We start from the raw sequence: 17,227 nt of genomic DNA, 5'->3' as shown, positions 1-17,227 counted from the left end.
CGTCCCCGTTTATGTGCCAAAATAACAGTCAGAAACAATGAACATCTGTGTACAATAAGACACTAAACAAAGTACAGAGCACATTCTTAACATGATGGCAACAAGCCAATGATTAGAACACAACATTCCCCCTATTTTTTCCCCCAACTTCCTTTTTTTTTTTTTTTTTTTATAGAAACAATTACCTGCGATTTGCCCCAGGTATTTAGCCTATTTGTAAAGCAGCGGAAAATCCCGTTCGATGGCCTCGATCATTACGGCTCATCCCTCCAGTTCTCGCGAGAACTTTCGGTTCATGAGCGCAGTGACGGCAAGCTGGAGTTCGTAAAGCGACGGAGGCAAAACTGTAGTGAAGCGCCTTACGGCTGGGGCAACATCCACATCATCTCTTCCCCCTCTGCATAGTTGCCCCTGCCCTTTTTTTGCTCTTTTTAATGAGGGACAGAATAATCTGTAAGAAATATGTTTAGACGCCGCGTTCCACTTTCATTTTAAGTGATCATTTGCAGTATTTCCGACCCGGGGGCTGCATCTCCCGAAAGTAGCGGATTTCTGTCTTTTTCTCTTCATTGAAAAACATCCTACACAAACACGCCGCGTAAACAAGTTCATAAATGGGTGAGTACAACAGATTTGTGGAAAGGCAGGTTATTTTAAGCCAGATCTTGACCTGAGTGTGCTATCGATGTGTCATATTTATTTAGTCATTTAATATAAAACATTAATGAAACTGAAAATCATTGATAGTGTTTGCACAATGCATCCGTCGCACTATTAGAACTACATTGAAAGAAGATCTGATGATTTCAAGATGTGGACACGTTTGCATGTTTTTCCTCTTCTCCGCTGCTCAGAGATCATGAAGAGTTAAAAGCTGAATTTCATTTCCCTCTGATGCTTCCTTCTCTCCTCCAGCTGTCCGTTATGTTTCTCTTCACCGATGTGGTTTTTGCTACATTGTTTCATATGAGGAACGCTCTTTTTAATATGCATATAATTTCATTATGACATTACAGTGCAACGGAAACTGCTCATATTTAAATTGCAAGTTTTTAACTCTCAGTATCAGCATTAACTGTACTAGATTGGCTGTCAATAAGTATTAAACAATGCACATTTTCTATTTTCAGATATTTTAGTGAATATTAAGTAAATATTTGTGTAAAGTAAGTGTTCATTTGAATTCAGTGAATTGTTTCCAAAAGGAAAACAAAAATGGTTTTGAGATTCAATTATGTCTAAATGCTAAAGTTAAAATGCTTTGTATTTGGTATAGCATTAAAGTCGGCATTAAAAATAAAAATCCAACCTATCTATTTTTGAAATGCATGTTATTGATCTTATTGTAAAGTTTTAAGCATGCATGTTTCATATTTTAGAATTTTTTTGACATGATCATTTTAATCAAAATGTCTTGATCTTGAACTTGATCTTCTGGTGAACCAAGTTCCAGTCGTACATTTTCTTTCGTTTTTGATAATCCGTTTCAATTGGATGTACGTCACAATACGGAAGAAAAGGTTGGTTGCTACTTCCCTTTCATCATGACCTTTAAGTAGAAAAATGGAAATAATACTGGACAAACTGATTTTCTGTCTATTTAGTTCAAAAGGCCACAAATGTTTCTCGCATAAGGTTGTACCGGTTAACATCATGTTATGTGCTATGTTCTTGAAATAAATTAGTTTGTACGTTTGTTTTTTAAACAGACGGCCTCCCTTGACACCCATAAGCATATCACTGTCAATAACTGGGCAGCTGCAGCCAAAGCTGTTTTTAGCATTTCAGTCCAAAAAATAGTTGCTGGTGTCGTTTTCTTACATTGCACTGATGATAAAACAGGATGACAGACATTTGTTAAGAATGCCACACTATTGTGGAATGAGATGTTCAGAACTGCAGAGTCATCACTGTAATCTCAAATGTTGTGTCATACAAAGCAGATCAGAGCCTATCATTGACAATGGATTACAACCATTTGTGATTTACATTAACCAGCTAAAAACAACTTATTGACTGAAGCACTAACAGATGTACAATCCTCTTATGATCCATTCTGCTCTATCCACTCTCCCATGACGAACTCATCAAAAGTGGAGCATCTTTGACAAAACACCAGTGTGAGACAGTCACACACGTGTCTCAACAGACATATGTGTTGAAAATTTAAACAGCACAATATAGGTTTTAAGCACATCGCACAGCACATTTGGTTACATTCTTTAGTGACTAAAGCCATCCGTGTACAGACCCACCTGAGTGTTTGTTAGGAAAAGGTTTAGTTAGTTTCTGCATAAATATAAACGCTAATGGTTATTAATGACTGAGGGCCAGCTGTGTGTACCAACTATTTCAAAACATAAATCAATGTCATAAACAGGACTGCAGGAATGATATGATCTAAAAATCAATCTGACAAATGAGCCATGCTCTGCTCTAAATTAAAAAGCGAGGAAAAATTGTTTGGAAAATATGTGCAAACAACTTTGTACATTATCAGCCCCTAAAGATTGTATATATTAGTACCTTAAAGAGATACCCAAAAATGAAAATTCTCTTCTTATTTACACACTTTCATGTCGTTCCAAACCTGTACAACTTTCTTTCTTCTGTCGAATTATGTTGAAGATAAGGATACGATTTGAGGAATATTTCCATGTTTTTTGGTCTATACAGTGGAAGTCAATGAGGTTGAAAACAACATTGGAGACCATTAACTTTTATTGTAGAGACAGAAATACAACAAGACATTTTTTTAAATCTTTCAAATGTTTTATTTTGTGTTCTACAGAAGAAAGAAAGTTATACAGGTTTGGAACAACATGAGGGGGAATAAAGGCCTGTTTACACCAAGAACAATAATTATAACTATAAAGATAAAGTTCTAAAAATCATTCTAAATTGAAGAGAGTAGCGGGGTTCTCACCATAACTTTAACGATTATGCCACAGAGGAACAATATCATTGGAATCCCTTTCAGAATAATATTTTCCAGCTGATGAATGCTTAAAAACATTGACAGCCAATCAGAATCCATCCTGCATTTAAAGAGCTCAAGAATTAAAAGAGGCAGACAACAAAACTGTGGTGAATGCTTATAATAAACAGAATGCTATTGTGCGTTGGTGTAGACGCTAATATAGTTATAGTTATAGTTATCATTCTTGGTGTGAACAGGCCTTTAATGTTGAACTATCCCTTTAAGGTAATGATATGCACCCCTTAAGGAGAAAAGGTACAAAGGTTTGCAACATTACTGTGATAAACACTATGCAACACCTTGTTAATATTTTGAATCAGCGATTTCATGTGATGCTCCCAAAGACATGCATGTATGGAATATTTGTTGACTTATTTAATGATTTAATGAGCATAATTAACAGGCCAAGCCTCAAAAGGAATCATTTTCAGACTAGTATACATGACCCACCCGTGATTTCGGGTTCAACGCGACTGACAGCATTCTTAAGCCACCATGCAAGGATTTTTGGCTTTTATTTTTGAATTAAACATGCTATCAGTAAGCGAATTCATAGTGATCAAGGGCTCCTTGTGAATCCTCATATCGCATGCAAGTTAATAAAGCCCTGGCATCCTCTGTTGCTGTTTTTGCTGCAAGCTCAAGCTTTGCTTTTCCTCCCCAGTTATGTGGTGAGCTTTGGATTCTGGAAAGTGTTGCACTGCACTCAGGTCTCTTTACTATCATGGCTGCTGTGTCATGCTCATTCATTGCCCTTTGGCAAAGAACAGGGAAGTGGTGAGAGAGGTATATTTCTGTGTATGAGTTCCCGTTATGTATAGTGGAGCATTTACATATCTACCTCATGTTCCTCCATGTTATGATAGTTGCTCTTTTATTGCCAGTGGGAACAGTGTAGGGGAACCAGTAGTAGTTGTACTTACCACAAGATTTGGAAGATCTACACATCTCCAAATTCTTTTGTTTATGGTTATTAAATATTTTGGCTAATTTAAAGGGGCCATATGAGAATAAAAGTTACTCCTTCTTTCTTTGCGTGAACATTTGTGCGGTGTTATGCAAATCTTTCCACATCGTGACATAGACATGTGGGGGTGTGTTAGAACGAGCTGTTTTAGGTAGGCGTGGCTGACTCTTAACTTTTATACAGAATATCTCTTTGGATTTGAGACTTTAGTCTCTGCAACTTTACAGATCTTCTTTATGCACCAAGAGCTTGTAACACGCCAAAGAGAAAGGAAAAATTGAAATCGCATCATATGACCCCTTTAATTATTCATTCAGCCTTCAACAAGAGTATTTTCTGCTCTCCGTTTAACACATCTTGCATGTTTAAATCCATTGCTGTTAATTTTCCCCTGAATGCAGCACAGAAATTTTCTGCTGATGCCTTCTGGGCATCCCTATGTTGGATAATAGTATTCATAGATCCCTATAAAATATTCCAGAAGAGAGCTATTTTGGATGAAATTAACGTAATAATTTTCTGTGCATGGCACCATAGGGAAATGCACAATATGCAATAATAAAAACCATAAAGGTTTTGTATTAAAAGGAAAAATAATAAAGTTTTCCTTGTAAAAAAAAAAAAAAAGAAAGAAAGAAAAGAGTTATGTGTGTTTTGGAGCATGAGTAATCGTTGATTTCTCAAGTCTGCAGGAGATTGCTCCATTCAAGAATTAAAGTCATGTCACCTTATGCGATAATAGAGAAGTTCCACAGCTAGTGTGAGAGTTTTGTACGATATTGTGCAATAGCTCCAGATTTATTCATCACATACTGTACAGTTGAAAAAACATCTGCTAAAGAAGCTTTTGTAGATTAATAATTTAAGTGTTTATACACTCGCTGAACATTTCGCTTTTAAATCATGCAATTAAGCTATGATGAAACTTTGCGAGAAATCTGAACTCTGCAGTTTGTTCTCATATATCTGCAGTAGGATATACAAACAACCGAGTGCTTTTTACACGCAAGCACCTTCATGATTTATTAACGTGTCTGACTTCGGAGCAGTAACTTTTAAGAGAGAGTTGTAAGATTGTTGAGTGTTGGCTTTAAGGAAGTAGTGTTAGACTTTGTGCTCAGGAATTAAACGCAAGAGTGTATGTCCTACATACTGTATCATTTAATGGCTTGTTAACTGCATGTTTTATGCTTCTGGGAAAAGTGCGTCATTTTGTATCTTGCACCAATCGTTTGTTAGTTTCTCTGAATTTCTGCACATGACCCAAGTCTAACCCACATAATCAGTGGCTTGGCTGACACAATTTGGGAAGCCAGGACACATGGCGAGCCACATGTGGTCATGCATTTAAGAGGATCTTCCCCTTTTCTTCTATAGAGGTCCTGTAAATTTGTGGTTTGTTCGGCAGAAACTAACTTTGTAGTGGTATACCGCTATCACTATATCATGATGTTTAAATTGATGGACATATTACGGTGTACATTTGCTTATTTACAATACAGTAGAGCTGTGCAATTCATCGAAATACAGTTTCGATTTCGTCCTCCAATGATTATGAAAATACAATAATCAAGATAAAACGATTATTCCACCCTATTCCGCCCCCTTTCCAGTGGTGCACTTTCGCTCCTCCATAAAAGCCCAATTTCACGTGCAAATCAGTAAAATCATGTAACGTGACTTTTGCAAAATGGGACATGCTTGATTTATTAAAGTTGATTAGATTTATTCATGTTTTTAAAAGCGCAAAAGAGAACTTGCGCTGTTCCTCAGGAGGAACATGCGCTCAGAGACGGAACAGAACACGGACAAGCAAGTGAAGTGAAGTGAAAGTGACGTGTGGCCAAGTATGATGACCCATACTCGGAATTTGTGCCATCCAAGTGCACACACACAGTAGTAAGTAGTGAACAATCACACACACACAGTAAACACACACCCGGAGCTGTGTGGGCAGCCATTTTTTTTTTGCTGCAGTGCCCGGGGAGCAGTTGGGTGTTCGGTGCCTTGCAACAAAACAACAAAAGACAAAGAGAAAATTACTCACTGCTTTTGACTGAAGGACATTTTAGCTTTAGTAAGAAACAAAGAAAGTTTAATTCTTACAGTGAAAACCAGACCATAGCGCAGTGTAGTGAAAATGGGTCAGGACTATGCCTGCGTTCACAGCACTGCTCTAAATGTGGTATGCTTGTGTTGGAATCTGCTATATTTCACAGTGGTTGTTTGTGTCCGGGCAGTGGTTTTATTTGGCCTACAGTTCATTCAATATACATTCTGAGGTGTGTAATGGGTCAGGATGGCATGAAATGGTTTGGCTGTGAAGGATATCAGCTGTGTTCATTTCTTCGACTAATCTTGGAGTCATTCTGAGCCGTTCACACCTAATGCTCATCCAGTCAGACTTGAGCATGAGGTCTTTGCTGTATAAAAATACTTTCACCAATGTAATTCATTTAATTCATGTCTGTTCCATTTAATGCAATCTAATAACATACATTTGATTAACCTTAAGGGAGTTTTCGAGGGAGAGGCAGTCGGTCTGAGTCAGTATGCGAGAATTAACAATTAAAATCAGCTGTAAGTCACAGGCTCCCCATAGACGAGAACAATGAGGGATTTTAGTTCAGCTCAATCACATCATTAGCCAAAAAGGTTGTTCATACAATGCTGGAACATTATTGATCTTGTTCCGAATCAATGTAACCTAACAATAATGCTTGCACTTCTTAACTATGCAGTGGATCACTGGGTACAAGTCTTATATGATCGACATTAACGCTTGTCCGGGACAAGTGGATTTTGTGAAGGGGCAAGTGAAAGAGAATTTTACTTGCCCGACCGGACAAGTAACCTGATTAAAACATCAATAACAAACAACAACTAGGGCAGCACCGAAACTATGGCGAGAATGATTGTGATTTTATTACTTTCAGTGTAAACTGTGACTGATAATGGATAATGTATTGACAGTATCAAGGTCGTATCAGTTGAGGCTCCCGCAGCCTGTCTGACTCGCGGAGAAATCAGAACTAATAAGCGCAACAGCACATGCAAAGAAACAAACATGAACAAACATACTGTGGAAAAAAAAGAAAAGAAAAATATTCTATATATTATATGATATAGGTAAGCAACATCACACGAACAAGAGTGATGTTTTCCCGACTATCAGCACGATTACAAATGTGACACTGATTTTATACAACAGTAGTTCAATAAACAAGTAGTTAATATTAACTGATTTACATTTTAGACAGATTTTTGACCGTTTTTGCTCCATTTCGCAAACAAAATAGTTCTAAGCAAAGCCACAGCAGAACAGGCGCACATCTCCGAGCAACACACAACAGTGTTTCGTTACTGAATGTTTCAGCGTTTTTTAATGAATCCGGTGAGTCAATGATTCAGTGAGCCAATCATAAAGGCCCTGTCCCAAATCGCACCCTAAACCCTCGCAGTCTTCCTCTGAGTCCACACTTTTGTGATGTAATGCCGCTTTGACTGTCGGGTAGAAGTCTGCCGCAGAGCTCGCCTCAGTGCGGGCTCGGCAAAAGTGCGCATCGAGGGTGCATAGCGGCCCGCAAAGGGGTGGTATGGTAACAACTATTGCCCTTCCTAAAGTTAAAAAGTGTCCTAGAAATCCATTTAAGGCAAGTATCACAAATATGCTGATTAAAGTAAAACCTGATACTATTGCTTCAGATTATATTCACACCAAAAAAAAAAGAAAAAGCTCCTTTCCGCTGATGGTTTTACTGAGGTCCTGTAAAGCAGACAAACACTTGACTCACATCAGTGCAAATCAGCTGAGTCCAGACACACAGGCTAAAGGAGCTATTTAAGAAGAGGAGTATTTATAGCTGCTCAGGGAGATGACCAGCACGCAGTGACGCTGGTTAAAACAATACCTCTAATCTTTAATGCGCACACGTGGTGCATAGGTCATTTTGAACATGAAATGAGGAATCACATGACATCAGAGTCAGGTCGTTGACCAGTTAAACACACATAGTCCTTATTTAGCTCAAGTGTTGTTGTAGTAGTTACTAGATTTTTAGATTTTCAGAAAAAAAAAAATTAAGTGGTGTTTGCATTGCATACACTGCGATGCTTCCAGTTAATGGACACTATTTGAATTCATTTTTATCATAAAAAAAAAAAAAAAAATCATACTTTCCTTTCATAAAATGTTTTATTTAAATTAATTAAATATAAATAATAGTTAAAAAATATAGTTAATATATTGTATGCTATTTTAAATAATATATTTTATTTTAAAAATATTCTGTGTTATGTCAATTACTTTAATATTATTAATTACACAGATAACACAAATTATCAGTAAATCGATTGAAAATATATTTGGTAAAACTAAATTAACAAAAATCAAAGGAACTCTGTTTTCTTTATAGGGACATTTCCTTTTTTATTTATTTTTTGTCAATATTCTGTTATCCTTGATGTCAACTAGTTTAATATATAATCAATATATATACAGAGAGCGAGAGAGAAGATACTGCTCAAAAGAAAAACACAGATGGACCGACTTGATGGTCATCACTCAGAAAGTTATTAAGGTCTAGTATAACGTCCTTTAAAGAATGAAAGATCCATCATTGTGTTCCAAGCCTGTAGAAAGGTGAAGGAAGAATAGTTGTGATTTAAAGGGGTCATATGATGCGATTTCATTTTTTCCTTTCTCTTTAGAGTGTTACAAGCTCTTGGTGCATAAAGAAGATCTGTAAAGTTGCAAAGACTAAAGTCTCAAATCCAAAGAGATATTCTTTATAAAAGTTAAGAGTTAGCCACACCTACCTAAAACGGCTCGTTCGAACACGCCCCCACAGTTTTGTAAAAATCGACGCGTTTCAAAAAGGCGGGGCATAGAGGAGAAACAATAATGTACAGTATGTGGAAAATAATGTGTTTTTTTTACTTTAAACCGCATAAACACATTTCATTACACCAAATACACAAAATAATGTTCTTTTTAGCAGCATCATATGACCCCTTTAAGTCATGTTATGATTCGATGTATAGGATCTATGGCTGTAAAACTCGACAGAACGCAGCTGATTTCCAATAAAAATGGAACACCCATCAGTTATAAATTGTATATATTTCCCAATCCTTGTATGTTTATTTTATTATATAAATATATGTTTATACTGTCCTGGTAAATTGTCCATTCGTATTTGTTTTATAAGCTTTTTAAAACAGAATTCTACACTTTTCCCAACAAAACAAAGGCGGAGGAAAGGAGAGAAAAGTCTGCAGAGAGTCTGTCTGGGCCTGATCAGCAATTGGAGATGATAAATCTCCATATAACAATACAGACTGTAGCATTTCTGTATTTATGTGTGTGTGGGTTTGTGCCTGTAGGTTTTTTTTATATCTGTGCATATGCGTAGGCGCGTTCCACCAGATGTTTGGAAGTATTCGTTACCTTTGTGTTTGTTATGGCTGTGTGCTGACCGATTTCTGTTATACGACCTCATGCTTTCCTCCCTGCATAGTTCAGCAGTTTCCAGAATATTCTGCAGGCTCATCTGAAGGATCATATAGGCCAATGCATTAATGTATTCTTGAATATCTAATGGTAGGCTATCGATATCCTTCTGCATGGAGCAATAATCCGGGTGGGTTGGTATCCGATATGAAACCTGCTGATATAGATCAAACATCGTGTAGAAGACACAAAGGATGTTTGCAGTATCCTACTGTGTGTGTGTGTGTGTCTGTGCAGTGTGCATTGCATTGGAGTGAGGCGTGGGTGTGATCTCGTCTTGTGTGGCATGGCTTGATGACTCATAAACGCATCATTGTGATGTTCTATCTCCATCTCTCATCTCCATCCTCACTGTAACCCCTCCTCACCGTCATGACCTCATGCAAACACACAATTCAATTTAAATCCACAGAGAGTCACAAAGCTGAGAGGATGATATTCTCATCTTGCACTTCCCAAACAGAAATAGCACCTGTGTAGTTCACTAGAGTTCAAAAAGCTTCTTTATAATATTATAAGCTGTAATGTGAAAATAACTTGTCACTTTAATTTCTCGGCTCCTTGTTTTGTTGCTTTCGCTCCTGCCTTGATCTCACCTAGAGTAATCCTCCTATCTGCAGCGAAAACATGATGCCTGCTTATACTCCAGGGGCCTATTAGCTCTTATTCCTATGGAAGGACTTGTATCTTTCTTTGCTATCTCAGTAAATGTTTTATTGCTGTAAATATATGATTATGTGATAAAATAAGTTATGATGTTGTCGGAGCACACATGATAAAGTAGTTTTTGTGGTAAGCATCAGTATTTCTATTGTTCGTTTGGGGATTTGCATAAACCTTAAAGGGTGTAATGTGTAATTTCTGCACCATAGTGGTGACAAATTAAATAAAAATAAAAATAAATCATTGGGATTAAAAGTGATTACAACAGGACAATAAAACGGGTGGAAAAACTCCCTTTGACTTATATTGAAGGAAAGTCCCAAGCCATATCTAGAGACCAAAATATCATAGAGATTTGGGAATGGGCTCTTTTGACTTGAAACAGTAAGCAACCACTCAGAATGCCATAGAAACCACCCAGAACATCCTAGAATCACTTAGAAACACCCTAAAAACCACACAAAACAACTTAGAATCACCTAGCAATACCTTAGAAACCATCCAGAACACCACAGTATAGCAACACCTATAAACCATCTAGAACACTAGAATCAACTCAGAACACATAGACAACATGTATAACAACATGCAAAAACCTTCCAAACACCCACATAGCAATGCTCTGGCAACCATCCGGAACTCCTATAATCACCTATCAGTGCCCTAGGAACCATCCAGAATGCATTAGAATCATCTAGAAACACCCTACAAACAACCCATTATTATAACACATTATTATAACACACTAAAGCAGCATTATAACACACTAAAACACTCCAAACACTTTAGTACCAACATAGCAATGTCCTAGCAACCACTCAGAACCCCCTTTTATCACTTAACAACACTCTAGAAACCATCCAGAACACTCTAGAATTACCTAGCAACACACTAAAAATATTCCAAACATAAAAACACCCTAGAATTATCTAACCATGTCCTAGATTCACCTAGCAACACCCTAGAAACCAACCAGAGCACCCTAGAATCACAATAGAAACCATCCGGAATGCTTTAGAATGACCGACCAACCAAGAACCATTGAAACAACCCAGAACACATAGCAGCATAACAACACATTAAAACATTTTAAACATCTTAGTACCCACATAGCAACACAGTGGCAACCACCTATAACAGCCTAGTGTTTTTGTTACCAAAACAGGATCTCTGTGGGTTGTGCATGTTGAATTATAAAAGCCACATTAAAAATGTGTTTGCATTTCCTAAGGTGAAGTGTAATGATCACAATTATATCTAGTTTTTAAGAGACATAATTGGATCTAATGTAGATGGAGCTGTCATTTTCATTTAATGGTGAAAGTTGTGTGTCTGTGTGAGTCTCATACAGTAATACTGTATATCCTGCTTCCTGTATGTAACCATGACCTCTAAATCTCTGTTTTCCTCTCTCTCAGTGGAAGCCATTGTGGAGTTTGATTACCAGGCCCAGCACGATGACGAGTTGACCATCGCTGTCGGTGACATCATCAGTAACATCAGGAAGAATGAGGGCGGCTGGTGGGAAGGAGAGCTGGACGGTCGGAGGGGGCTCTTCCCCGACAACTTTGTCAAAGTAAGTGCTGAACTCAGCATTTCCCTTTTGACCTTTCCCTGCAGGAGGTAGTGGATGGATTCACAGCCTAGTCTCACCACAGGCTGTCGGTTTCTCGCCTTAATTTAGCATGACCAAGCCATCAACACTTTTTCAGGGTGTCAGTGAGTGTGCCTAGAGTGTTAGGGCTGAGCGAAATAGCAAAAACCGTTCTATCTTGAAATTTCACACTTTTGACAGTATCAAATACATATCTCGAATGCGACCAATTACACTACCGTTCAAAAGTTTGGGGTCAGTACAGTAAGATATTAACAGTTTTACTGACTAAAAATATTTACAATGTTACAAAAGATTTCTATTTCAAATAAATGGTGTTCTTGTGAACTTTGCACAATGTTTCCACAAAAATGTTAATCAGCACAACTGTTTTCAACATTGATAATAATAAGAAATGTTTCTTAAGCAGCAAAGCAGCATATTAGAATTATTTCTGATGGATCATGTGACACTGAAGACTGGAGTAATGATGCTGAAAATTCAACTTTTTTAATCAGGAATAAATGACATTTTAAAATTTAAAGCAGTTATTTGAATTATAGTAGTATTTCGCAATATTACTATTTTTACTGTATTTTTGAACAAATAAAAGCAGTCTTGGTGAGCATTGGAGAAGACTTTTAAAAAAAAATGTATATCTTATTGATCCCAAACTTCTGACTGGTAGTGTAGATTCAAAATGTTTAATCAAATAAGTTAATTTCAGTACAAATGTAATAATCAAATAATTGTTTACTAAATGCGCAGTGAAACATTAGTAATGAAAAGGCATGGACAGTTATTTTTGCAGCTGACAAATGCATTTGCATTTGGGGGAGTTTCCCTTTCAGACACAATTTATGGGAGGAGAGTATTTAAATATATCACGCAAGGTGATTTACTAATGTTTGCGGTAGTCAGTTTACTGGTATGTGTGCCATTATTTAAAGCATGACTTAACCCATTTTGCACTTGTGTTTTAAGTAGATTACCCACACCTGATTATCATGCTCTGCTTGTTTGCGGCCCTATGCTAATTTGTGCTGCTCTTGGTAGATTGCATTGGTCATTAACGGAAATGAGGCGGCTGCGTCTGTGTTCTTTAATTTGTGCTAAAACTTTCCACTCCCGTCTGTGCTTTTATGGGATTGCATTCTCACTCTAATGTTTAGTAAATTTGGCGCTATATCTCCAAATAAAAAGTGCTTTTAAAAAAGTATTGTTCATGTTTTGCTGCCAACAAGTCATTGCGGATATATATTGAATTTTCATTATATCGCTCGTTCTATTGTTCAGCACCAGAGTGTGTTGGCATTGTGTGTATGTTTGTGTTGAGCTGAACTCAGCAGGCCTCTAATGGTGACTGTCAGAGGATGGCGAGTGAGTGTGCTGACTGGAAGAGTATTGGTCACACTGAGCTGCAGCACTGCAGACGGACAGGATGCTAGTGTTGATTTGGAGAGAAAGAGAGAGCGAGCATCTCTATGACTTGTGCACTCACTCTCTCTCCAGTGACACCAGTACATCAGTGGAATATTGCAGCAGGAAACCTGCAAACTCCTCCAGCAGATTGTCATGAGCTCAGGTGTGAGGAGTCCATGAAAGCTTGTTAGCGTTGTAGCGCTACATACTTGTTAGCACCAGTAAGGCGTGATATGAGACTCTTTCTAATCACACTGGGATTGTTCTTAGTACTTTATTAGTATAGTTCTCATTGTAATCTCCTTTTGTTTATTTCTTACTGTAAACACATTTCTTTTCAACAAGTAACATCACTAATGTTGGTGTGAACTTCAGAAAAAATCTTGTGGTTGGCTGAAATGTTTAATAGTCAAGTCTCAAAGCCCTTGTGTTTTTTAGTGTTTTTTTGTGTTAGTAGTTTTTGTATGTTGCAAGTTAGTTTTATAACCCTGTTGCAAGACGATTCATTTTCTTGTTCTTTTAGTCTGTTTATTTGTTCTTTAAGCTATGCTTGTGTAAATGAAAGCATGTGAAATTTTACTTGAATCAAAGTTGGCAAGAGAGGAACTGTTCTAAACAACAAACCATTTTTTCTTTCAAGTCTGAATCAAGTCTAAATTTAGTCTCAGATAATTTGAGACTATTTTCTGATGTTTTATGATTGATTTAAAAAGCACAAAATACTGTAGATCGGAGGCAAATGTTCAGTTTATTTCGATTTCACAGCCTTCAGCTCGTCTGTTTGCCTGTAAAAGATGCCGTTTATGCAGTGAATGCGGTGTACAGAGAGACTCTGCAGCTTCGTGAGGTCACTTCCTTTACGATGGTTCATGGTAGAGGGAAGTGCAGACTTCCTCTGATGGCACTGGGGAGGGAAGATGCTTAACAGCGAGACGGTGTGAAATTCAACGGTGCAATTTAAACAGGCTTTTCACAGCTTGAGCACAACTGATGAACTCATTCTGAAGACACTAAAACAGTTGTCATGAAATCATAGTGAGCAACTTTACAGATCTTCTTTATGCACCAAGAGCTTGTAACACTCCAAAGAGAAAGGAAAAAATGAAATCGCATCATATGACCCCTTTAAAAAATCTTATGATTCTCTTCACAGACTGCATGTGTAAACTTGATTAGAAAAATAGGTAGTGGAATAGTTGAAAGCTGAAAATGTACCATTTTGTTGTAAGATGTGGATGAGTTTGTTTTTATAATCAGAACAGATTTGAAGAAATGTTGTATTATATCACTTGCTCACCAATGGATCCTCTGCAGTGAATGGGTGCCGACAGAACAGCTGATAAACACATCACAATAATCCACAAGTAATCCACACAACACCAGTTAATCATTTAATGTATTGTTAAGAAACAAATCTTTCAGGTTTTCTTCAAACTGTTGCTTCTGGGTAAAATACAAGTCCTCTCTTCATTCTTCAATATTGCTTTCTTCAGTGAATAAGTTGACGTCTGATTCAGGAGAGAAATATGCCAAAATCAGGCACTGTTTCAAGCGCAAACAGTCCAAGCCGCGGCTTAGCGTGAGCTGAGGCCGGGCTAGAGTGAGCTGAGGCGGCGGGGTTGAGAACGGCGGTCCCGGCGAAGGAGCGGTGAAAACGGTGAAAGCCGATCCGGTGATCCACAGTGCGAGTTGATGTATTTCCTCAGCGACCAGCACAGATCAGCTCCAGGTATGACGAAGCGGATATCGTCCTCTTTTGGAAGATCAAACAAAGTAGTTTCGCTTTCACAACGAAGCACACAGCGTCTTCACGACATGGCTGCAGCGTCAACAGTACTACAGTGAGAATAAAAGTTACGCCTTCTTTCTTTGCGTGAACATTTGGGCGGTGTTATGCAAATCTTCCCACATAGTGAGGTAGATATGTGGGGGCGTGTTAGAATGAGCCGTTTTAGGTAGGTGTGGCTGACTCTTAACTTTTATAAAGAATATCTCTTTGGATTTGAGACTTTAGTCTTTACAACTTTACAGATCTTCTTTATGCACCAAGAGCTTGTAACACTCCAAAGAGAAAGGAAAAAATGAAATCGCATCATATGACCCCTTTAAAAAATCTTATGATTCTCTTCACAGACTGCATGTGTAAACTTGATTAGAAAAATAGGTAGTGGAATAGTTGAAAGCTGAAAATGTACCATTTTGTTGTAAGATGTGGATGAGTTTGTTTTTATAATCAGAACAGATTTGAAGAAATGTTGTATTATATCACTTGCTCACCAATGGATCCTCTGCAGTGAATGGGTGCCGACAGAACAGCTGATAAACACATCACAATAATCCACAAGTAATCCACACAACACCAGTTAATCATTTAATGTATTGTTAAGAAACAAATCTTTCAGGTTTTCTTCAAACTGTTGCTTCTGGGTAAAATACAAGTCCTCTCTTCATTCTTCAATATTGCTTTCTTCAGTGAATAAGTTGACGTCTGATTCAGGAGAGAAATATGCCAAAATCAGGCACTGTTTCAAGCGCAAACAGTCCTAAACAAATGTGTTGGTAAATGATGTGAGATGATTAATTTTCATGTCATTTTGTTGTATTTTTAATAAGAAAACATTTTAATGTAATTAATATACTGTCAATTAATCTACCTGTTAGGTTTCATCACATTGTATCACATTAGCTTGTTTACTGCCACCATGTGTATTGTATTATGTTAGCATGCTAAATTTGAGCTTGCCAAATAAATGGCTACTAAACAAGCATTCTCAGAATGGTTCGCATAGTGAAACTTCACAGACACATTCTGGGGACACCAGAGACTTATATTACATATTGTAAAAAGGGGCATAATATGTCACCTTTAAAATAAACACAAATCTAACCTTCAGAATGGATGCTCATTTATTTTTACACATCCAGGCCCATTTTCAGAACAGTAACGCTAACGTAAACAGCAGGTTTTGGCTGCATTTAAGTGTTTCAGAAGCGGTTCATGGAGCCTGCATAGTACTGAAGCAGGGCCAGTTTTGTTATGTTCTCTGGGTGTGGATAGTGCTGAGTTGGGGTATCAGTAAAACGGTGCGTGAGTCATATTTCCACATGAACAGCTCAGAGCACACGCTCATCGTACGGCTCACAGTGGTCACCAGAGCGAGGTTGGAACATTCACACTTTTTTGTGTTTACGCTAACGGAATCATGCACCGTGCTCACGGTTAAGTAGCTTGATGGCGTTGCTTTAACATTTAGAGCAAAATCAAGATGCATGAGTGTGGTGTGCTGGTGTGTATTGAGGCCCTTTCTAGAGGAAAGTTCACTCAGTTCAGGTCACTCTTTTGGCCTGTTTACTTTGATGATTGCTATCTGACTGGAGGTTCTATTTATATTTGACCACATAAAATGTGTTTCCAAAAATAAATATGTAAATCTGATCTTCTGTTCCTATGCACATACAAATATTCTGGAGTTTATTCCATGATGATGCTAATGCCAGGCAGCAACATTTTCTGTTTGATCTCTTCACCTCCTATAACAGTTAGTGTTTGAGTTTTCATGAGGTGGTTTGTGTGATCAAGACACATTCAAGATGGTTGGCAAATCTAAACATCGTGTGACCACGTGTCTCCTTTAATACTTTATTTAATATTTCAGGAGACTTATTGGATTTTGGATTCAAAAGTTTGGGGTGGGTAAGATTTTTTTGGTATTTTTTAATGTCTCTTATGCTACCAAGGCTGCATTTATTTGTTTAAAAATACAGTAAAAAGTAATATTGTGAAAGATTATCACAATTTCTATTTTACTATTTTTTTTTTTTATTGTTATTCCTGTGATGGCAAAGCTGAATTTTCAGTAGCCATTACTTCAGTCTTCAGTGTCACATGATCCTTCAGGAATCATTCTAATATGCTTATTTGCTGCTTAAAAACATTTCTTATTACTATAAATGTTGAATTACATATAAATGCTGCTTAATTTATTTAATTTTTTTGTAAATCTTTTCTAAAACTCATGGGGAGGCACGTGTGTATTTTTTTTCAATTATTTTTGTTATATATATATATATATATATATATATATATAT

At 37.3% G+C, this 17,227-nt stretch overlaps 1 protein-coding gene across 2 annotated transcripts in view; it reads left to right on the top strand.

Moving 5' to 3' along the window:
- The first annotated feature begins 275 nt into the window (after window positions 1–275).
- LOC107721874 (SH3 domain-containing kinase-binding protein 1-like) overlaps window positions 276–17,227 on the top strand; it is a 47,791-nt gene continuing 30,839 nt past the window's right edge. The window contains exons 1-2 of one of the 2 annotated variants that reach the window (XM_016530050.1): window positions 276–618; window positions 11,541–11,698. In XM_016530050.1, the coding sequence (XP_016385536.1) occupies window positions 615–618; window positions 11,541–11,698 (162 nt within the window). In that variant the 5' untranslated portion in view covers window positions 276–614. The remainder of the gene's footprint in view (window positions 619–11,540; window positions 11,699–17,227) is intronic. The other variant, XM_016530051.1, reaches the window with a different exon arrangement.

Source organism: Sinocyclocheilus rhinocerous, unplaced genomic scaffold (genome assembly GCF_001515625.1).
Source record: "Sinocyclocheilus rhinocerous isolate Xijiao unplaced genomic scaffold, SAMN03320098_v1.1 scaffold90, whole genome shotgun sequence".
In the NCBI taxonomy this organism is placed as follows: domain Eukaryota; kingdom Metazoa; phylum Chordata; class Actinopteri; order Cypriniformes; family Cyprinidae; genus Sinocyclocheilus; species Sinocyclocheilus rhinocerous.
Note: the sequence above shows the minus strand (reverse complement) of the source record. Positions and strands in the feature narration are given on the sequence as shown.